Consider the following 23,250-nt stretch of genomic DNA (forward strand, 5'->3'; position numbering starts at 1 on the left):
CTTTTAAAACTAAAAAGACTGTATATCTGCAGATTAGTAAACATTTAAAATAAAAATCATTGCTAGATACTTTGAGGCTGAATAGAAGAAATGGCTACTGGTCATTAAATACTGAGGGCTGAGCTGACCACACTGACCAGCATCCAAAGGTTACTGGGAAGACAGGTAGATGGGGCCAGGTGTGCAGCATACAGGCCAGTCTCTGCGCAAAGTGACAAAATCTAGGACTGTGCAGGAGAAAGGAGGGTTGAGAGGCAGCAGCAGCAATTAGGAAATAGTCTCAGCAGCCCAGCTAGCAGACTGTTTCCAGAACTGGGACGGCGACAGTGGGGTCAGGAGAATGGGAGTGGCAGCTAAGTGGTGGCCAGTGTGACAGGCTCCTGGAATAACCTCGCCCATTACCCCGTGAGGAGGCCGCTGTCATTCAGACCACAAAGCGCACAAGCGGGTGTAATGCGACGCGCGCGGCTGCTCAGCAGGGCCCTGGGGCAGCGTTATCCCCACCTCGAAGCACACCTCCCATCGGAGCAGAGACGGTGACAACCGCGTCCTAACCAGCCTCCCTGGAACCACCTCCTGTGACAACTGCTCGCCCAAGTGGAGGAAAAGGGACAAATGAGCATTGTCACTGTATCACCACATACGTGTTACATCACGGACGCTTCACACGGCGCCAAATGGAACCAGGGACACTCTGCCAGGGCTCTCCCGCCCGTACTCTCACTCCCCTAACGCGGCCCTGGAGGTGTGAAGGGGGGGGCCCCTGGCCCCTTGTCCGGAAGAGGCTCCACTCCTGCCCTGGACGCATACGGGCCAGGCTCCCGGCTGCCGCCAGAGGTCCCCCCGCTGCCCCGCAGCCCATCCTGGCGGCCTCACGAAAGGCAGGTGGCGTGGGCTGTGCAGGGTTAGTGGACGCTGGCTGCACAACACGGGTGCTGTGGAAACACAGCCGGGGGAGCTGATGAAGGCTGCCCAGAAAACGTCCTCTGTGGATGAAACACGACCCAGAGCCCAGCTGGGGTTCCAGCGCTGCCTTGGGTTGAGTTGTTTATTTTTATTTCTTGGCTGGAAACTTTCATTCCTGTCCTTGTCTCTTCTGGTCTCAGGCCCTCCTTCTCTGTCTCCCTTTCTTCTCCTGGCAGCCACAGCCCTACTCTGCATGCACACACACGCGCACACACACACATACAAAACATGTGCACACATGGACACACACAAAACACAGGCGCGCACACACACACCACTCACACACACACGTCCCAGTGGTTCATTCCACCACCTAAAAAGACATCGCCCTCTCTAACAAGCTCGGTCTCCGGCAGGCAGGTGGCACAATTTAAAACTGATGCCAAAGGAACATAGCCTATCATGACCAGACTTTGATTCACTTACCCTGCATATTAAAGACCCAGAAACAAAATAAACACAATTCACAGGGAAAAGCGAGAGGCTCTTTCAAGTGCCACTTTGAAGCAGCGTCTGGGCGGGCGGCAGGCTTATGCAATCAGGCATAATTGTCTGCACATGTCCCTTGCACTGCTTCAGAAATGGTTCCCAGCCCACAAGATGACGTGGAGGGGCCGTGCTGACCCCCAGCGTCCCAGTGCCGTGCTACCCGGTTAGGAAAGATGCCAACAAGCAGAACTGTCAGCCTGTTTCCTGCCCAGTCACGCAGACTTTCTGCGGCTCCCTTTGTGCGCGTGCCATATTCCCGTCCCACACTCACGCACAGAGCATAGCTCTTTCTGGAAAAATCTATCTGATATCTCAAAAGAGTCAGGAAGTGCGTAAATGCACAAGGGCTGCAGTCACACAGAAACACACAGCCACTTAATTCATCTGGAAGCCATTTCTTTCCTTTTTTTAAAAACTGTACCCGAGGATATTTTTCCACTGCTTTTCAGAGGGTAGAAGGGAGAAAGCGAGCGAGAGAGCGAGAAACATCAATGTGAGAGAGCCACATCGACTGGTTGCCTCCCACACCCACCCCACTGGGCCGGGAGTGGAGCCTTCAACTGAGGTACGTACAGGCCCTTGGGTGGAACTGAACCCGGGACCCTTCAGTCTGTGGGCTGATGCTCTAACCACTGAGCCAAACCTGCTAGGACTGAAATCCATTTCTGAGAACACACTTCTCCATCACAGTATCCCTGCTCTTTCTAGGCAGCCTTCCGGCAACTCACCAATTAACATGGAAATAACAACTCAGATAAGCACAAGGAGACAGGAATCCCTCTCTCTGGAAATCCTTCAACTGCCCAGAGCACATGGAACGGGATCAGCTTTGACCCTCTTGCTTTGCTCCCAGAGGGTCTTGTAAATGTTACATATACTCAGGGGGATTCTGCCTGAAGAAGGTAGAAAATAAAGAAGTCCTCAGTGGGAGGGCCATAAAAGACACTCAGCCTGGTGTGACTCCAACATCCCTCCCAGCAGCTCAGACCCCGCCCGAGAGCTGCAGTGGGGAGCTGGAGACTCTCAGGGCAGCCACCCGGGAGAACTGGGCCCCCCGTGTGGGCATGAAATGTGTTTCTCTGGATGTGCTCCTCAGGGACCCCATGACCCCCTTCTGGCAGATCCTTCATGGTGAGCCCAGACTCGCACTAAAACCAGCACATGACCCTGGCTCTTCTCGTCTAGACCAAGAACTCACTGGCCTCTCACCCGCACCTCACTGAGGAAGGGCTGGTTCCTGGGGCCCCTCTGGTTTGAGTCACATGTGACTGGACTCGCCTCCTTTGTGGCAGGTGGCACTGCAATCAGCTCAGCGGACGACGCTATGCATCGTGCCCACCTCTCCTTCCTTCCACCCCCAATTCAGTCCAATCCTCACAACAACACAACAGAAACCATCCCACCAAGTTCTCCTCATATCTTAGCCAGTGGTTCTGCCCGACCCGGGGCCTCCTGTGACCTCCAGAAGCCGGGCGCCACCCTCGTCTGAAGGACGGCCTCCTTTGGCAGGCTGCGTCCTGTCCAGCGCTGTCACCACCGCTGAGACAGCGGACGCTTGATCTGAGAAATCGAGTTGGATTGCTGTCCCAGATCTACGCTCGGCTCTCCTGGGTCTGTCTGATCGATTCCACTCTGTGCGACACAGCTTGTCGCTACGAATTTTCATGCTAGTCAGGAGCCACCAGGGACCCAAGGGCCAGCGGAAGAGGGTCTGCACTCGCCCCGACCCTCTGCACGCCCGCCTCTCTGTTAATTGCGTCTTTCACTGTCCCTCCACGGCTCGGAGGGAGGCGTCCTTCTAAGAACACACACCTGGATGCCTCGGGCACCGGCTCCCAGCTTTCCCCGGTTCCCAGGCCCAGCTGTGGCCATGTCCCTACCACCGCCGTACTAGGTGTCACCTGTTTAGCCGCTCCTCGCGCGGAGGGCATGTGGCCGCAGGTGCCACGCAAACGCTGATTGTGTGCGACAGCCCCGGACGCTGGCGGCCTGCACAAAGCCGCCGAGCGCCACTGTTTTTGCGGGTAGAATGCTGCCGACGGTGTCAATACAGACACAGGAAGCTAGGTGACTGTAAGCCCAGACAGGTCCTACTGGGTGTCTCTGCGAGCCCCGTGGCTGTGAAATAACTGGCAGGGAGAGCCCGGCAGGGGCTTGTTTTCTTACGCTGATGCCCTGCGGACTGTACATCTGACCGGCTGCGAGTCCATCACTGTATCCTCCGGTCTGGCTGATAACATGGCGAAGGGTATCCACCTGAGGACGAAAACACAGAGGTCAGTCGGGCACGCAGGGACAGCGAGGCCACTGTTGTCACGCAGGCTGCCGCTCAGGCGCGCCAGATCCGGGCCACCATCGGGGACATTCCTCCTGGGAGGGGTCCATTAGCTCTCGCTAAGGCAGCCCAGTCTCCACTCTGAGCTCAGTGAGGTGGACAGCGACATGGTGACAGGAAGCGGGGACCCCCGAAATGTTCCACCGAAGCTGCGTGAGACGGCAGGGGCTGGGGTGCTGGGGGCACCAGGGGGAGAGAGTGAGGGGCTGTCCCTCCCTCCACACCTGCTGTGCAGCTCCTGCTTGGCGGGTGTCCCGTGAAAGTCAGGCTTCTTTTTAGAGGGGGCTAGGTCAGCCACCTCACCCGGAGTGCAGGGGGTGACTGACACTGGTCTGTCTGAGGACAAATGATGTCCAGCGGTTGGGGTGAGTTCAGGCAGCTTCCTGAACAGAGGCTGACATGCTGGCCAGCTGGTCTGTTCTGAGCCTGCTGTGCTCCCCAGCCACGTGCCGGGCGGACACTGTGTGGACGTTGCTCGGAACCCCTGGTAATTCTCCAAAGCACTCCACAGCCCCTCGCCCATCAGGTGTGGCGAAGACGGGCTGCCCTGGGAGCACTGAGGTTACACCACACGGCTCATTTTGCTTCCCAACAGGGACTTAGACTTGGCTCCAGAACGAAAGTCCCTGAACCTTCAGGAAGATTGAGGAGATGGGTTTGGTCCGCCTGGCAGGGTTTCCTAAAGCTCCACGTGGAAACATGAGACACTAAGGCACCTGCCTCCGTGGCTCACCTCCATGGCGGGCAGATGCTGAGTGGAAAACCCAGAACCAGAGGGAGACCTGGAAACAACGCCCTGAGCAGTCCCTCCTTCCCCCACTGAACACAGAACATGCTGCGTCCACTCGCCTGGTCAGCCTCGGTCCCCTCGCCCTGCGCCTCTTGCTCCTGTCCCGCCTTCCCAGTGTGACTGACAAGCCAGAGCCAAATGCATTCACCAAGTGTGGACGAGATTCCCCACGACAATGGTTGTCTTTTTTTGGTTTGGTTTGGTCATTGGTAAGGTTTGTTGCTACGCTTCCCTCTCTCTGGACAGAAGCGGGAAGTGCCGATACGACTGAGGGCTCCTGGGCTCTAGTGCGTTCACCTGGCGGCACATGGCTGGTCCCTACCTGTGACTGCACGTTGGCTCCAACCTGGGCCCCTTGGTAAGAATCCCCATTGAGTGACTGCACGCTCATGAACAAATCTCCAGAGTTTGACATGTTAAAAGAGCTGGAAGAACCTGGAAAGGAAAGGATGAGGCACCTGAATCACAGAAAGGAAAAGACTCCGCCCCCGCAACTGACAGCGAGAGGAAGAGTGACATGCAAAGCAACCCCCAAACAAAACAACAACCAAAACGACTTCCAGAGTCTGTTAGTAGCATGGAGAACAGAGCAAGCAACACAGGGTGCACGAGGTCCTTGTTACGTGAAGCCACAGCTTTGCAGGTGCCCACGGGACTGGCCCCTCAGCAGCTCCAAGCTGAGAAAGGGGTGTTTGTTCTTCTCTGCTTTGTCTGGTGGAGCTGGAGACAGTCTCCAGACCTAAGGTGTCCCCTTCCTGCCACTGAAGTCTAGGGTTGGCCAGGGGACCACAGGCAGGAGAACCTGGGCTGGGCCACATCAGGTCCGCCTTGGCCCTGGAGCTGCGGTCCACCCACCTCCTTGCCCCTGGGAGCAGCACCTGGGAGGGGGAGATGAGGCGGTGCCCATCCTGGAGGGCCCCATCATGGGACTCCAGGACATCCCTGATTTCTAGAGAAAAGGCGATGTTCCTTGCTGGGTGGCAAACAGCTTGCAGGGTTGTGAGCGTGTGTGAGAGTGAGCTACCTTTCCCTGCTACCTGCTGTCACGGAGGAAGATGGAATGGAATGAATGGGCCAGGGACTCTCGAGCATGCATGAAACACGGAATGCTAATAATAACAATAATAATAAAGGGCCTCAAGAAGAGCAGTTCACTGTCTGCCTTCACCTCCGGAGATGGAGCCTTCTCCAGAGGTAGCCTTGAGGTCCATTCTGGCCCCACCTGGGTTCCCCTGGGTAAACCAGCCTCCCCACAAACTAAACACAAGGGCGTGAAGAAGATCGATATTATTCTGAAGCCACCGTGCAGCTCAGCGCGTTAGGAAAGAAAGCTCAACGTGCAAGGTTTGGTTAAATCATGACGTTAGCCTGGAAGAGGAGAGACCGTAGGGACCCAGGTCGTTCCACTCTGTTTCCAGCCCGGATTGCTTCCACTACCCTCTTGCCTCCCGTCTGAGACAGCCATCATCTGTGTGGGCTCGCCAACGAGGGTTCATGCCTCAGCTCTGGGACACTTTCTTGAGCTCTCCCGCCTCACGGAGAGTCCAGCTAAGCAGGAGGGAGGCTCTGCTTTTCTCCACAGAGGGGCCACTCACCTAGCAACGCACCCTGCGATCGACCAGCCATCGCACCCTCATGCTCCAGGAGCCACTGAGAGCAACCAAAGGATGTACCTGAGGACCATTCACCTGGGGACAGCCTCAAGTTAGGAAACACCATTTTTTGGGTTCTTTGGGATGTTCATTCACATGCAAGGAACCGGCTACTTGCTGCATGAACTGAGCACCCACTCTCACTCCCTTCTGGTGCAAACTTGAGAATGCTTTCTTTGGGGGTGGGGGACACCCCAAGCACCACCTCGAGAACTATGACATCACCGCGGCTCTGAAAACATCCTGTCTTGTCCGGCACATGTTTCTCTGTTTAATTCATCCAAAAGTAACTAGAAAAGTTGGGTCTTAGGCAGAACAGGCACGAGGTCTGAGCAGGTCTGGCTCTGGCTGGAATGTCTATCCGTCAATGTGGTACAAGCAGTCCTCCCAAAGTGAGGCGAAGCCAAGGGCACAGGTCAGTCTCATGGTGACCTCTGCAATTCCCAGGCCTCTGTACCCTAGTTATGTCCCTCTGAACTCTTTCTTTTGCCCCAGAAATATAACCTAAATAATAAAAGCCATTTTGCTGTAAGTGTGACAACACACACTCACATTTAAATGTCATCAGAACGAAGGACAGTCAGCTCCAAGGTACCGGACTCTAATTGTTAATATGACATCAGACTTCCCCCAAGGAGTGTGCGGTCTGAAGCGTGGGTACTCGACTGTTCCCAGTCGCGCAGGAATAAATACATGCTCTAGCTGCTGGCTGCCGGCTCAGTGGAAATCAGCACACACACTGAGAAACCGGAGAAACCCCCAAAGGGCCGCTGACGCCAGGTGACATGGCAGCCACGGACCACGAAGGCCCGGAATGTGCCACTTACAAGATATACGCTGCCATCAACACAGACGGCTCGAGAATATATGTGCATAGATAAATGGTAACTATGTCTGAGCCTCACAGACACAGAGATAATATGCGCATAGCAATGAACTGTAGGACGCCGGGACTCAGAGCAGTAATTGCAGGCTCGCCGCGGCTCGGGCCGTGCTGTGTCAGCGTTTCCTGTCCCCAAATCATGTACAACACGACCAGGCTCTGAAGCTCTCATTCGTATCTGGAGGCGGCAGCTATGCTCAGGGACAGAAGTCCACAAAAGGCTAAATAAAGGGAGACACGGTCTTCCTCCCGTGCGGGGAGTTGGGAAGAACTCGTTGCGGGAAGGGAACTGGGAATGAAGCAAGCCCCTCGCAGGTTCTGCGCATCCCCAGTGGGCTGAAGCTGCTTCCCCTGCTTGCTGAGGTCGGTCAGGGACCTACCTGTGGGCAGCCGTAAAATAATCATCACTTAATAAGGCACGCTGTGATGTGCTGCCACCTGAAAGGTCGGAACTTGGCTTGGGAAGGGGCGAGGGGCTGGTCCCAGCTGCTACCCAGGCATTCAGGGTGCGTGAGGAGCCACACTGCACTGAATGAGACCAGGAGGAAAGTCTGGGTCACCCACGGGTTTCACAAGGTTGCTCGGGCAGACGTGATGATGTGCGGATGTGCTAACATCCATGCTGCGGGGATTGGATGTTATATTTGTGCAGAAAAAGAAAACCAATTAACCATCTGAAAAGGAGAAGCACTAATGATAAAACCTAAACATTGAACAGGGCTCCTGGACCAGGCAACCACTGATGTCATGGGCCCACTCCATCCTTATTGTGGGGATGTCATATTGCAAATGATCACTCACGTCCTAGGCCTCTAGTCACCGGATGCCAGGAGCACCCACCCTCCCAAACGGTGGTAACCAAAAGTGTGTGCAGACAGTTCTGAATGTCCCCGGATGAAGCTTGCCCTGCTGGGCGCCCATGACCTAGAACAGGAATGGGCTTGGTTTTCCCTCTGAAGGAGCTCAACCTGTTGCCAAGCACTTGTGCATTGTTTCCACAGCATTTTTAGGGGCAGATGTATGGAGATATGGCCCTGATGCTTGCAGTTTAGAAACAAGAACTCCACACAGATCAGATGGCCGCCTGGTCAGAGTGGATCCCACACCATTAGGAGGCTCAGAAGATAGAGCCCCTCTGCTGGATGAAAGCCTAATTATGTCCTAGGCTCGCCTGTCTCTCCCATGGTTCCTCCTCCGCCCGTTCCAAAGTCATGGTTGCTTTCTACTCAGGGCACAGTGGCAAAGGGAAGGCTGTCGGGCGGATGGGAAATCCCGCAGGGGGTGTGAAGGCCACGGGTCTGGGGCTCGAGCCCTCGAGGCTCTTTCCATTTCCACTGAGACGTAAGAGTTAAGAGTGAGAAACACAGGAACGCAACAGAAACATCAGTGGGATACACTCTTTCACTTAGTTTTGAAACACAAAGTGCTCAGGGTCCTGTGGGCCTCCTAGATGTGCTGGCCACCTTCTCTGGGTCGGGGGCCATCTCTCTGACCATGGGGATGACATAATCTTCTCTGAGGAAGCCAGAGTCCCGGGCTTTAATGTCACAATGCTCCACCAACCCTGAAAAGCACCAGGCCTATTTAGGGGTGGAATGAGAACAGGAACGAGGGCTCCCACTAAGGAAACAGGGCCGGGGGACAACTGCCATGGCTGGATCTGCCACTGTCCTTACCATGCACATGCAGCTAAGCAGAAAACTCAAACCCGGCTGCGCCGGGCCCCGGCTGGTCACAGATCCAGATCGAACACTGGCGTCGATGCTTGGCCACTGCAAACATCTATAACGCACAAGCCAATTTCTTCCTTCTTGGAGGTTAAAACGTCCACCAACCTTCCCAAAAGATAATCCAACCTTCCCCTTAGGGCTCTATTTATCTGAGACCTCAACTCTTGCTTTCATTGTCTCAACATCCACAGGAAATGGAGATTGTGCCGCTTAAGGTCACGCCAGAAGAATTCTGGATCCAGGGTCATAATTAGTGCTGCAACGGGCCCGTTTTTGCTTTATTTTTAAAACTTTCTTTCTGCCCGCTTTTCTTCCTCTTTGCTCCATTCATTCTGCCCAACTCTGCTGGCATAAAACATGACGTTTGCCAAGTATCTCTAGATGCTTGCTAATCTGCCACAGGTCCTAGTTTTAAGTGATTTTTGTGAATTATGCTTAAGGAAAAAGACCCGGCATATATCAGCAAACAGGGATATTGGAAGTGGCCTGAACGATGATATAAAGAACAGAGGCCTCTAGAGGGGAGACTTGCTGCAAAGTATCTTCCTCACAGTAGGAATGCAGACCTATATTGAGTAAACGTCTGACAAACACTCCTGCATCGATGCCACGGACATAGAACATCCCTGGGTTCCAGGACAGGAGGCTTCAAACTCAGCCAGAATAAAGCTCCGCACGCTACCCTTTTGTTAAAAACCCACTGTCTGTTTTCATGATCATTTACCATTAGAACTACTGAAGAGCCAATACGCAACATTAGAAACACGCCGCGTGAGAGGTTTGGACCTCTGAGAGCTCCCCCTTCTCTGCTCGGCGACTGGGTTGTGCGGCGAGCAGGACGCAGGCGAGCCGGTCACAGCCCGCCCCGGGGAGCGCCCGTCCTTCGGGAGCCCTGCTACTGCAGCTGCCTTTGCTCCGCCCCAGGGCAGGCACACAACGGGCTCCTCCATACGTTATTTCCAGCGGCTTCACAACGCCTGGAAGGTTTGGCTCATTCTCCATAATCATTTACTCTGTGCTCAGAATAGTCACCTGAAGTTTAAGCCACCAGAACAATTTCCTGGAAAACTGTAATCATAGAGTGACATTCCGAGAGCCAACGTGATTCTCACACGCAGATGAGGGGGTGCAAATGCTTCCTGTTCTCTCGTTTTAAGAGCTTTGGGGAAGAAGAAAAGTTACGGATGTGGTAATGAGGGGAATCTACAGGGCCCGTCTGAGGACGAGTCGTAAATCACACCGAGCCATCTGCGGGGCAGACCGATCAGGGACAGGAAAAGCCACTGCGATCTCTGCTTTGCATTATGGTAACCTCTGCAGGGGTGCGAGTGTTTTGCTCAGGCTGACAAACCTGTTCTTCCAAGGACACGAGCGAAAATGCCCGCCTCACGGTCGATTCCACTGGAGCTGCCGGGCCCGCGGGCACGACCACGGACCAGAAGGGGCAGAAGGAGACTCTGGTTCTTAACCTGTGAGCCCTGGTCCTCCGTCAGTCACACCACGAGGGGAGGAAGGAAGCCACACACAAACCCCCCAACAGCACGTCCGCTCCACAGCCCCCGACCTAGGCTGCTGGAGAAACCCAACTGGGTGGGATGCTGCGTGTCTCACCACGCCCACGTTTACAAAGCCTGGGCTGCTCTCCACGCAGGATTCGTTTAAACAGGAGCCACGACGGCATAGCCCCTGGATTGGAGACCTTATCCTAACAAGCGTGTGCACCTGGAAGCTCACGGATGTGGAGCCTCGTGTGTCCTCAAGAACAACCCACCATAGGTAGGAGGGGAACTCATTTTACTAGGCAAACAAGCTCTGGGGTCAAAGATACCACATGCCCCCAGAAAGGTTGGAAATTAGATTTTTAATCATATTATGAGCTAATGTATTTAAATGTGTGAGCCTTTAAAGTTGGAGGCATGGGTTTCTCAGGCATGCACCCCCAGCCATGGGGTGAACTGCCATCAGTGGAAGTCAGACTTATTTAAATAGGAAATATTTCTGTTTTTTTCCTTTAAAGAAAGTAGCGACACACCTTCCATAGCACCCAGACATGCCTCTCATGGCACAGACATGCCTCCCACAGCACAGACATGCCTCTCATGGCACAGACATGCCTCCCATAGCACAGACATACCCCCATGGCACACAGACATGCCTCCTATAGCACACAGACACCCCATCCACAGCACCCAGACACGCCCCTCCATGGCACAGACACCCCTTCATAGCACCCCCCCCCCCAGGGCATAGATACGCCCTCCATGGCACAGATACGCCTCCCATAGTGTAGACATGACCCCATAGGACAGACACGCCTCCCACAGCACCTAGACAGTCAGGTTATATGTTAGGCATTTTGACTATGTTTTCTTTTCACAAGGGGAAGTTCAGAATTAATGATACTCTGGAATTGGTGTTACAACGCATATTTACTAAAATAAAACCAGGGACAGAGTGGATGACTGACAGTGTAACATGAAGATGGCAATCTGAATAATCTGAATTAAGAATTTTCCTTAATTGGCAATTTCCTTTTGTAGCTTACATAAAGAAAACCAACAAAATAAAATGAAGAATGACAACTTTTAAAAGTACAGAAATAATTACAGTCTGGCTTTGCAGAACTAAACATTCGAATGGGGTATTGACCAGAAGAGTGAATGTTCATGTGCAGAACCCAAGCTTGTAGGTGACCAGGACAGTGTGTGATGGGGCAGCAAGGCAGACAGGGTAAAATTCCCACGAAACAGACCACGTGCCAGGGCCCCGGGGCCAGGCCTAAGCAGCCAGTCCAGCTTCCTCAAGGGCATCTCCGAAGGGGGACGGGAGAGGTCACCTCATCAAAACCAACCCATTTACCTTAAACAGACACACCTGTGCTCACCTCCGGGCAAGCCCTTCTCGTAAGCGGCGTAACGCCTCTCTGTTTAGAAATGAGAGGGAAAACCCACAGGGGCACCAACCACCACAAGGACACTCGAATTCATAAATGGAGAAACCTGAAGGTTTGAAGAAAACCCCGATGCAGAAAAAGCAAGTATAAGAATGGAGCCCAGTCCCCCCAAATCAAAGAGGAAACTAACCAGCCGAGTTGGGAGTTGAGGGTGAGTTAGCTTGGCTTCCGTGGGCTGACACATTGGTGGCAGTGACAGCCGTTTTGGCAGCATAAATATTGGCTTCCTCTTGAAATTTACCTATGTTCTTCTTGTACCGGATTCGCTTATTTCCAAACCAGTTTGATACCTAGAGCAGTGTAAGAGAAGACGAGAGGTTAACACAAACAGCAGGAGGGAGGGGGGGGCTGCCGGGTGGGTGGTCCCATCAGTGAAGATTCCACAGCCTGCCCGAGAGGTCCGAGGTGAGGGCTTCGGGAGCAGCAGGGGTACGAAGTGAGACGCCCGCTGAACACAGCACAGTGCAGCACAGCCTCGGGGACAGAAACTCCCCGAGGGAGGGCCTGCTCTTTAAACCAGGACCCTTTCGGTCCAGGGCAAGCGTCTGAAGTTTGCTTACCTCTTAAGTATGACTCTAAAATGAAAGGCATTTTAAAAAAAGCATAGTTTTTGCAACAATTTCCTTTGTCATAGCAATGCTAACGCTGACTTTGGGCAATAAAAGTCCACAGACCTTTAAATATCCATATAGATTTCTAGTAACATCGACGGCTTACATTCACATTTGGGGGGTTAAGTCATTTTGACGTGGATTAGATTCTTGGCTGACTGTACTAAGAGCTGATTACCATCCCTGTGCCTGCCAGGCCGGCGTCATCTACCTAAGAGATGCTGGGAATTCCAGGCCTCCACGTCAGAGCCACACACGAAATAAACCTCACTCCTACTTGTTTGCTAATTTTGTTTTGTGGCGAGGCTCACGGCAGCTGTCCTGGCCTGACTGTGCCCCAGGGCCCTCACACCAAGGCTTTGCTGTGGGACTTGTCAGAGCCTTTAGTGTGCTGATGCACCACGGTGACTGCCAGACACAAGTGGAGTCAGTGGAATGCGTGCTTTCCTCCCCCAATTCCTGCCTAGGAAGGAACATTTATGCCCCATATTCCAGATGCGAGTTAGCACTAAAATGTTGGGGTTTTGCATAATTACAAAACAAACTATGAACCTGGAGAGGGTGGGGGGTGGTGGTTGGTAGCACTTGAACCACAGCTTACACAGCATCTGTATGTGCCCGACAATGGCAGACAAAGGAAATTCTTTCAAACTACACTTGTTTTTGAATACATTAGCAAAATTTAGCAATCTCACAAGCTAACCCTCATTGTCCTATGCAGCGTATAAAACAGCAGAAATGCAAAGGCTCTGCTGTAAAAACCAAGCCTTGCCACTGCAGCATTAGCAAACACGGGAGACATCCAGTAAGAAAGTGCTCTGTTTATTGTAGCTGCTTGTGAGTCAGAAAAACCAAGTTATCCAGAAGACAAGGGGCAATCTGGGTCCACTCAAGAACCACTGTCTAATTTCACCCCCAAATTCCTGTTTTCCTTGACACAGCTTTCCACTGTCCATAGGCATCATTTGGAACTGTGGTTGCCTTTTGATTGCTTGTGGAGCAGAGAGCAAAGGAGGCAGGGGTTCTTCAAAGGGAACTGGGTGAGGTGAGAAAGGGGGAGATGAAGAGAGTCCGGGGGACTTTTGAGGATGAAGGGCATGCCTGAGGAGGATGAAATCAGCTACAAGCGAGAAAACGGGAAGGAAGAGGGTAGAGGAGGGACATGTTGGGGACAGTTCCCTTCTAGGTGAGAACAGCAGAATGGGAGGGAAGAAGCCAGGTCCGGCTGGCATTCCTGGTCTCCCACCAGCTGCTGTCACATGCCCTGGGTGACGCATAGAACCAGGGTTCCCATGAATGAGCTCACTGTTCAGCATCATGGACTGAGGGGTCCGCAAGGCACCTGGGCACACAGACCACAGGCATAGTCTGGGACAGTGGAACCCCAGATTCTCTGAGGAGATTCTGATGCACATTTTGAACATGTTAAGGTTGAAGAGCCTGTGGACACAGCCCTGGCAAAGTCCAGTGGGAAGTATCACGCGTGAGTTTGGTGTTGCAGGTGCGAAGTCCCCACCTGGATATTCAGATAGAGGTGACTGTGGCTGTGAACATGGACAGGATCACTCAGAGAGTGCAAGACAGTGTTGGTCAGAGTCCAGTGCAGGGAGAGCTTGTTAGCGCAGATTCCTAACCCCCGTGAGACCTTGATTCAGGATCAGGTGAGACCTTAGAATTTACATTTCTACCAAGGTCTCAGGTGTTGCCGATGCTGCCCTCTGTAGGTCACCCTCCAGGCAGCACTGGGACGCAGGAAGGGCTGAGAAGGTCAAGGGATGGACTTCAGATGGATTTTGGTGTGTGAGCACATTTTGATTTGAATCATGGGAGGACTCATTAGGATGTAGATTTACAAAGAATTGGTGACTTGAAACAATGGTTCAGAACCATAGGGTGGGACATAAAGAGATGAGCGCTAAAGAAAGAACAGCATTTTAGGGCAGGTGGAGCAGCAGATCCTCCAAGGCTGCGCGGGAGTGTCGGAGGAAGGAGGCGCTTGCCGAGGGAACGGCGCTGCGGACGGCCAGGCACGGGGCTCTCCCAGGCAGGGCTGTTGTCAATCAAGAGGGGAAGAAAGAAAGAAGGAGGCAGGGAGGCAGTTCAGAAGGCATCCCCTAGATGTGGTAACCAGGTGGAGATTTAATACAGCACGGGGTCCAAGGAACCACGGTTGGTGGATGGGGCAACTAAGGCCGGAAGAGAGTGAGTTCCCCGACCTCACAGTGACTCTTGGCCATGATCTCACAGACTGTCCCCTGGACTTGTTTGACAACAGTGGAGCAGTGTGGTTGCCATGGGGAGGACTGATGCTGCAGGGTGGGCGGAGAAGGACAGGGTGACACCTATGTAGTTCTTTTAATGGATAAGCTATTTGCACTTTGAGTTTCCACACAAAGGAAGTGAGGTTGCTGGAACAGACCAGGCCCATCCGTTATGTGGATGAAACACAGACTGGCTCCCAGAGAGCTCCTGCTGTTTTCCAAAGGGACCCGGAATTTGGAATCCCAGGATCAGGATTCAGGTAACAGAGAATTCTGTGGCTGACACGTCCTGACTGGGAGTTGGTGGTGTGGCTCCCAGCTGGAGCCATTCCTCAAACACGTGGCAAACATAAAAAAACATCAGTTCTCTTTCCTCATGGACAAAGGGTCTAGATTCAGAGAAGAAGGGTTAGAGACCCAGATGAAAAGAAGCTGCCTGTGTCTGACCCCTGGGGTCATACTTCTTGGGGTGGTCAGGACTGGAAATGGCCTTCCACTAAGGCTCAGAGCACCTAAGGGAGATCTGAGCTGAAAGGGGTCCATTCTTTCCACCTTCTCTTTCTGGAAGGTGTGGCTAATGCTGCTGCAAAATCACACAGCTTGGTGGGGAGCCCCTGGCAAGCTATCCACTGCAAATACCCTATGGGGAGTCTGAGTTCTGGCAAGGCCTAATTCTGCTTGGCTGGTCACAGGCTGGTGGGAGCGTGCCCTGCGGGGAGCAACAGAAGCCAGGGCTCGGTGCAAGGGTACAGATGCTCAGCTGGTACAAACGACTGGGAGCTGCTCAGTGAGATTTCTCACTGCAGTGGGCCTGCTCCCCCTTCACCCCCTCTTATGGAAATATCAGTACATTTCGGTCTCTTGCATGTGGCATAATTCTGACAAAAACTTTCTCTAATAGAATTCAAAACTTTCCCTCCTGGTCCCAAGTAGAGATGGTGGTAGAATCAAGGTTCGGACTGAGTGAGAAGTTCGATAGAGCCTCTTACATGTAAACACTGCCTCCTCTCCTGCTCTACACGAATGCTAAAGACTCAGATACCCTGCATCTGTCCACATCAACAGGCACCTGCTATGGTCACAGCTCTCTGGGGAGGCGGCGCTCGGGGGCAGTGTGCGTGACTATACCATGGCAGTCACAGGACCTGTTAAAATTCCTGCACACCTGTGGCTACAGTGGGCATAAGAGAGAAGGCATTTCAGTCCTTCCACTTGGTTCCATCCCCTGACCTGTAGAGTTCCTGGGTTGGGCAGAACACGGGCTGAGGAACGGACTGTGCTTGAGAAACAACATGAGAAATGCAAATAACTTTCCAAGTTTAAACAGGAACCTTCCCGCTTGAAGCAGCAGGAGGTCGCTGGGAGGAGCCAAGCCCTGTTTTGCGCGCCCTCCACCTCGTCTTTGGTTTTGGCCGGTCCCTCTCCAGTTTCCCAGGCACTTACCAAAGCTCTGCATTTACACACTGCATGCGCCACCTGGGCCATCTCAGGGCTGCAGCTGCTCCAACTTGCAGGGCATGAAGCTGAGTAACGCCAACCTCCCAGTCCCTGCCCGGTGGCCACCCGGCCGGGCCGCAGGCTGGGCCTTTGGGTCCTCACCTGGGACACGGTGATGCCGCACTTCTTGGCTAACTCCTCTTTGGCTTCCTCACTGGGGTAAGGGTTGCTGAGATGGGAATAGAAATACTCATTCAGGATTTCCGTCGCCTGCTTGTTGAAATTCCGTCTCTTCCGCCTGCGTGGGAGAAAGGAACCAAATGAGACAACAAAACCGAATTCACACCAAATTCACACAAACAGGGAGAGAAGGGGGCCCTGGAGAAAGCCACTTTTTTGAGAGGAGACTGTGCGAAGGGGATGCCGAAACCATCACCAAACGCATCTGTTAAACACTGCACCGGGCCCAGAGAGGGCTGGGGCGTGTTTACACACAGCGGGGTAAGCACGAGGTTTCAGACCATCTTGGCTTTGAGTCCTGGGCTAACTGAACCCCAGCCAGTGACTTGGGATGCTGATGCCTCTCTAAGCCTGCGCCTCCTCAGCTGACAGTGAGGCGCATCACAGGAACCTCGGGCGAGGGTAAGGGACAGCTAGCCCTCGGCACGTGCCTGCTGCATGGACCAGGCTGGGCACGGTGGGGACAGAGTGCTTCCCACCAGGTCCCAGGCACTAGGCCTGAGCCCTCACACAACCAATGCAAGTCATTCATTTTCCACAGCTAGTGAGGTAGAGATGGTCACGCCCAGTTCCCAACGGGGAGCTCAGTCTAAAGGTCACTCTGCCAACTCCAGTCCGCCTGATGTAAACCAGCCTTCCTTTCTGCACAGATCCCCCCCAGGGAATCCCAGAGACTCTCAGCTGAAGTTCAAAGTAAGTTACCATTCTCTTTATTCTATCCCCATGCACCCGCAGGCATTTCCAAAAGACATCTGGGAGGAGGGCCTGGGGGGACCCCGAGGGCTCGGCTCCCGCCCCGGAGGAAGGCACACTTCTTAGGTAAGAAGAGTGGCCAAGTTGCAAACCAGAAGCCCGCGCACGACATCTTTACTATACAGGGGGCAGAGGGGATGACGACTTTTTGAATAAAAGCATTTTTCTACCTTAAAAAAAGTGCTAATGGAACTAATTCAAAGTGAGAATTCCTTTACTGCCTCCTCTGGGAAGGTGAGGAGACCTTGGCTCACTGCACAGCTGGTTGCCCTCCCACAGGAGGTGGGGCCGTCTTCCTTAAAGTAGTTCTATTAGCTCGTTGCCTTTCTTGCTTTTATCAAAAGCTTTTCCTTATTGACAAGATGCCTGAATGTTCCTGGGTACGTCAGGGTAGAATTTCCCAATTTAGCCAACAGAAAGCACGGAGCACCTTGCTGGACAGGAAATTCAGCTAATATTGTGTTTTCAGGGTCCCGCTTGGATTAATTAACACAATGAAGTGCCTGATTTTACTGGGCGAACACCATCTGTCCATAGGTATGAACCACATCTGTCCAGATTACACCAAGACCAAGTCGCTCTCCCAAATCACGCTGAGTTTCTGGGTCACCCAGCATCAGAAATTGGAAAGACTGGACTAAAAACCCAACTAAAAAGTAGGCATGTGTCTGAAGCTCTGGCATGATGGGAATTTAGGAGGATCCTGTGGCTAACTAGGTCCCCAGGCCTGTCCTTACGTAGCCTCTGGCTTCCTCTTGGCCTAAAGAAGACAGTTGTTTGGGGGCTGGGGATCTGAACTCCAAAGGCTGTGCGACCTGGGAGAGCCTCGCTCACTTGTTTGCACTAACATTACAGTGTGTTTTTGTGACACATCCAACTGAGCTGGAAGGCAGCCTCTCGGGAACGAGAGGGTGGCCAGGGACGAGCGGACAGCTGTTCCCACTCGCTCCTCCCTGCGTCAGGCAACCGACCCAAGGTGGTCTCGGCTCCTTGGTGGACCTATTCAACACCCCTTCCCTGCTGTCTCAGCCTCGGGCCTGAGAAAGCCCAGGATTAGGAGTTTTCAGAATTTTAGGGAACCCAGTGAACATAATACCCTCCCGACAAACGGCTCCTTGAGCTGAGACACTTAGGTGCTTAGCTTTGGCTTCACGTGTTTCCGTGAAGCGATGTCAAGCCGATCAGAAACTAGGTTTCAATTTAAGAAATGTGAACCTGGATTAAATATTACAGGATAAGTGCAGTATTTTAGGGACAAAACTTTTAGAATCTGAGTGATTTGAGAGTAGTACATATAGGCACTGTGGAAATATGTTGCTAAGTACCATATGTGCTGTCCCCTGCCCTAACCCTAACCACTAACCCTAACCAACTGGCCCTAACCCTAACCCTAACCACTAACCCTAAACCCAACCCTACCCTTACCCTATCTATAACCCTAACCCTAACCACTAGCCCTAACCCCAACTCTACCCCAACCCTAACTATAACCCTAACCCTACCCCTAACCTTAATCCTACCCCTAACCCCAGCCCTAAACTTAACCCCTAACTCTAACCCTAACCCTACCTCTAACCCTAATCCAATTTCAAAATGTTCACTGACACAGTTCAGGAGTTCCAGGGGGTCCATCCCGTCCCTGGTGCCCCCTTCCCCTGAATCTGACACTGGCACACAGCTCATCCAGCCACACCGCAGGCGCCCCGTTCCCCAAAGACACTCGCACTGCGCGCTCTCTGCCGCTTCGCACCACCGCGCCCTTCTTGCCCCAGCGCTGGCGCAGGTGTCTGTCTCCCCAGCGGCTGGGCAAATCCCCACGGGAGGAGCCACGTTTCACTCTTATCTGAGACCCCAGGGCTGAACACGCAGCGCTCGAGGGCGCACTCGAGTCAGTGATGCCGCGGACACTGGGTCGTGTTGCCTCCCGTGGCTCTCGCTTCTCTAACATCGTGCTCCTCTGAGACGCAGGACTGCCTGCCCACCCGACTCTCCGTCATCACGGGGGCTGGCAGGTACGCCCCACGAGCTCACCTGCGGCTTTGTGTGGAGTCCTAGGAGTCTCTGTCCCACGAGATGAGCTCCCTGAAGGCCGGACCCATATATGGGCTTTCACCTTTGTTGTTCCAATGGCTAGTAAGCATGGGCAATGCGTGAGCACTCCATCCGATAGTAAATCACGGAGCCCGTGGAGCAGAGCCCCTGGACGTCCAGCCTCTTACCTGCCACCCTCCCCTCTGCTGATTCATTTTCTGCTGTCCCCTCTAACAGGGGTGAGGTGCGACGGACGCTTCTAACCATGTTCACGCTCCTCTGTTCTCTCCAGCAAAATGTTATCGAAAAAAGTCAAATTGTTGCTACACAATCATTGAGAGGGTGCATCCGCTCTGTTTATAGAGCTCAGGTTCGCTCACTTTTACGGCCCAAGGCGGGTGGTGATGAATGATCGAACAAATGAGAGAATGGATGGATTTTAAAGTTATAATTTCCTGGTACAGTTAAGCCAGTGTAAGGACGAAACCTGGGCCAGAGCTCAGCTGCGTGGGGAAGGCGGAACCCTACGGAGGCCCGCTAGGACCCCGCTGCTCAGAGCCTGAGGGCGGGTGGATTGTGGAAATGACAGGCTGCCATTCCTCTGCTTTGGCTATAATCAGCGGATTTAAGTCTGTGGAAAGGGAGAATCAGGTTAAAGCTTAAAATGTCAAGATTCTCCTACGGGCCGCACTGTGGGTCCCTGCGGAGAGGGTGGCTTCTGGGAGCTGGGACCTCCCTCCTCAGTCACAAGGAACGGATTCTGCTCACACGGGAACGAGCCTGGGAGACAACCTGCGCCTCAGATGAGGTCACAGCCTCAGAGGGTACCCGGCTCACAGCTCTGGACGCCTGATGACAGGAACTGTGAGATAATGGCTGTGCTGTGTTTTCCCACTAAGTCTGGGGCATGTTAGGTGACAAGAGAGAACAAACATGGGGGGCTACACCATACAGCAGGAACACCCGAGCCTACAGGTGCATGACAAACACTAGTCCTGTTGCTGGACTACACCCCCTTGCATTTTATCATTTTTGATGGAGTTTTTCACCGACGAGCCCTGCCCACCCACAGCGTGCTGAGCAGGGACCCCAGCAGCGAGCCTGTCTCCCTCTGCAGGTGCCTGCAGCCGGCGGACCCACTGCAGCCCAGGGAGCAGGGCTTCACCTGCCCCGGTCAGGAGCTTGGCAGACACCAGTGTCTGAGCTCAGGAAGCCACTTGCTCAGCCGTGGGGTGGCATCTGGGGTTCTATTCTTTCACTGATACTTTCAGCATAAAGGGTAAGAATGACGACACTTGGATTAGCTGTTCTCACTAGATCCTTGGCTCAGAGGCGGTGATTCAAAGGTTGTAGCCAAAGCAGGAAAGACACCCTTGAAGGGGTCATCCTTCTGGTGCCAAACGGAACAACTGAGGCAAACTGGTGGAGGGAAAGGAGCTGGCTTTGAGTCTGACCCTGGACTGGGTGAGCAGAATTACGGCAAGGACAGGTCCCGTGACACAATGACTTCACTTTCCCTTCTCCCTGATCCCTTTCTTGAAAAGAACTCAGTCTGGACCCAAATTTTCTTTTTTTCAGTATCTGCCAACATAAATACCAACACCAGCATTTTAACGAGGGGTGTTGCCATGGGGATGGCAGAGTGGTGGCTGCACACAGGGAGGGACCCAGACAGAGGCCACCAGACACTGCACATTGCACTGTGAGGAAGCTTTAGAGAAGCCAGGCTGGCGGCTGGCGGGGAGGGAGAGGCTCAGGGTCCTGCCTCAGTGGGGGATTTTGGCATCCCCAATTCATCGCCACGCCCAGCCGGGAAAAGCGATCTTCAATTTTACTTTCTATTGGAAATTCTACTGACCCAGAGACACACTGCTGGCTGGCATTCTCCTGTTTTGTTCAAAACACACTGAGTGAAAGGGAGTTGAGGAGAGGCCAGGCCTGTGGGCTACAGAGACCACAGTGGTGAATAGAGATAAAAACAGGAGTCTGGCGGTGAAAAATTCAGACCCACTTGTGTCTGATAAAACCATGCTCATGAATTGGCATAGCCCTGGACACAAAGAACATTTTAATAATAAAAATAATAGACTGGGATTATCCTCAGAAACCGACATAATGATTGGTGAAATCGGCCTACGCAGAAGATGCTACCTGAAGACAAGTGAGGCCATGCCATGAGAGGTGTCTGCGCGGTCGGTTCCCGGATGTGCGTCTGCAGGAGGAGAGCACCGCCCTCACCCCTTACAGGCTGGAGGCCAGACACCAGAGAAGCCCAGCATTTGCCCGAATCCTTCAGTCTGGAGAGGAGGGGGGCTGAGAACCAACCGGTGCCTTATCGTCTGCGCAGTTTCTGTCTTAAAGGACCTTTGTATTCACGGTTTCAACGGAATTCTTTGAACTCACAGCAAGTCCTGAGCAGCAGTGCCAGGCAGAAACATCAAACCTCGAGGGAAAGTTTGGCCCCTCAGACCAGCCCCCGCCCTCCTGTGCCCTAGGACCTTGTCTTATCCGCCTGTTCTCAACCTTAGCCCAGAGCGCGGGATGTGGTCATCGGCCTGCATATGGCGTGGAGAGGATCCCGGCTCCCAAACGGCACTGTCTGTCCTGGAGAATACGTGCCATGGCCACGGCCACATGCTAGTGAGACCCGATGGGCCCTGTAAAGGAGGTCCCTGCCCTGGCAGGTGGCTCAGTTGGTTGGAGCATCTTCCCAATACTCCAAGGTTGTGGGTTTGATCCCGTCAGGGCACATACAAGAAGCAAACCAATGATGCATCAATGGACAGAACAACAAATCGATGCTTCTCTCTCTCTCTCCCTTCCTCTCTCTATAATCAGTAAATTAAAAAACACGAAGAGGTCCCCAGTGGTAGGGGACTACAAGTCCTATCTTTGCTGTCATTATTGCCAAGTCACCTTTGCTCTTGGGATAAATGTCACCCCTCTAGCCCATGTTTCCTGAAGCTCTAGTCTCACAGCTGTCCCTTTCTGACCCATGGTCCTTCCCTGGCTGCCACTGGTGAAAACTGGGCCATGAGTGGGACCAGCCATGGTCACAGCCCCTTAGCGTCTCTCCCAGAGGCCAGCGTGGGCGACTCACCTCGCGTCCAGGAACCGGGAGCGCAGGATCATGACGGCCTCACAGGTGCTCTGCTTGAGCTGCATCTGGATGGAGCTGAACTTGCGGTGGATGATGCTGACCATCCGCTCGATCTCCTTTGGTGAGATGGGCCGGGTCCGGCTCTGCTCGCGCAGCAGGTTCATCACATGGGTGGTGAACTCGTTGCAGGCCTGGAGGGGACAGACATGGCACGTTGAGGGGCCCCTGATGGATCTGTGTGGCTGCTCCAGGGATGTGTGTGTGCGGGGAGTGAAACGGCTCATTGGTGGCTTTGTCAAATTGGAGGGACAAACTAAGTGACGGCCTGGAACTCCTTCCAGGCTTTGGACACTAACTTTTGGTCACATATAGATTTCAAGAGAAAAGAAAATTCTTAATCATTTTTTTGATCTGTTTTTTACAATTTTACTCTTGTAAAAAACAAGAACATAAATTCAGTGTAAAAAAACACATCACAAACCTTCACCCTGATGTTCACAGCGACAGAGAGTTTGGGGTCAAATAAGAACCTCCCGCCTTGCCCGTTACCTCTATATGGAAGAGCAGCAGCATGGGTGCTAACTTTCTCAGTGATCCATTTCTACTTGTATTTTATTTTAAGGAACCCTCCTTGCTGGCCTTTGGAGATCCCCTATTTCTGTGACACAAGGAGACTCCGTCCGAGGAGGCCTCACACAAACAGCATCACCAGATGACAGGATTCAGGGCTCGTCCTGTAGTCGGGAGCCTTGAAGGGTGTGACCAACACGCCCTCAGCTCCAGGCGTGAGCTGAAGATCATTTTCCCAGCTCCTGATTTTACAGTTGGGGAAACATGGCCCAGAGAGGTGGAGGGCCCTTTCCCAAGCCACAGAGCAGAAAGCAGCTGTAAGGCAGAACCTGCACACTTGCCGTTCATCCAGCCAGGGGCTCGTCCTTTCCTGGAGTGCGAACCAGCCTCTCTGACCCCCCTGCCCTTTCTTTCAGTTACTGTTATTATCTGTGGCTGGGTTTTCCCAG

The 23,250-nt window shown here is 53.2% G+C and overlaps 1 protein-coding gene across 2 annotated transcripts in view; it reads right to left on the reverse strand.

Annotated features, from left to right (window-relative positions):
* Positions 1-23,250, reverse strand: part of PBX1 (PBX homeobox 1) — a 220,125-nt gene that overhangs the window by 12,616 nt on the left and 184,259 nt on the right. Inside the window, exons 4-8 of one of the 2 annotated variants that reach the window (XM_087827851.1) lie at positions 22,232-22,422; positions 16,270-16,405; positions 11,929-12,088; positions 4,903-5,015; positions 3,622-3,711 (exon numbers count right to left, since the gene is read on the reverse strand). In XM_087827851.1, coding sequence (XP_087683977.1) covers positions 3,622-3,711; positions 4,903-5,015; positions 11,929-12,088; positions 16,270-16,405; positions 22,232-22,422 — 690 coding nt within the window. The remainder of the gene's footprint in view (positions 1-3,621; positions 3,712-4,902; positions 5,016-11,928; positions 12,089-16,269; positions 16,406-22,231; positions 22,423-23,250) is intronic. The other variant, XM_087827852.1, reaches the window with a different exon arrangement.

This window comes from Miniopterus natalensis, chromosome 19 (assembly GCF_054644295.1).
Source record: "Miniopterus natalensis isolate mMinNat1 chromosome 19, mMinNat1.hap1, whole genome shotgun sequence".
In the NCBI taxonomy this organism is placed as follows: Eukaryota; Metazoa; Chordata; class Mammalia; order Chiroptera; family Miniopteridae; genus Miniopterus; species Miniopterus natalensis.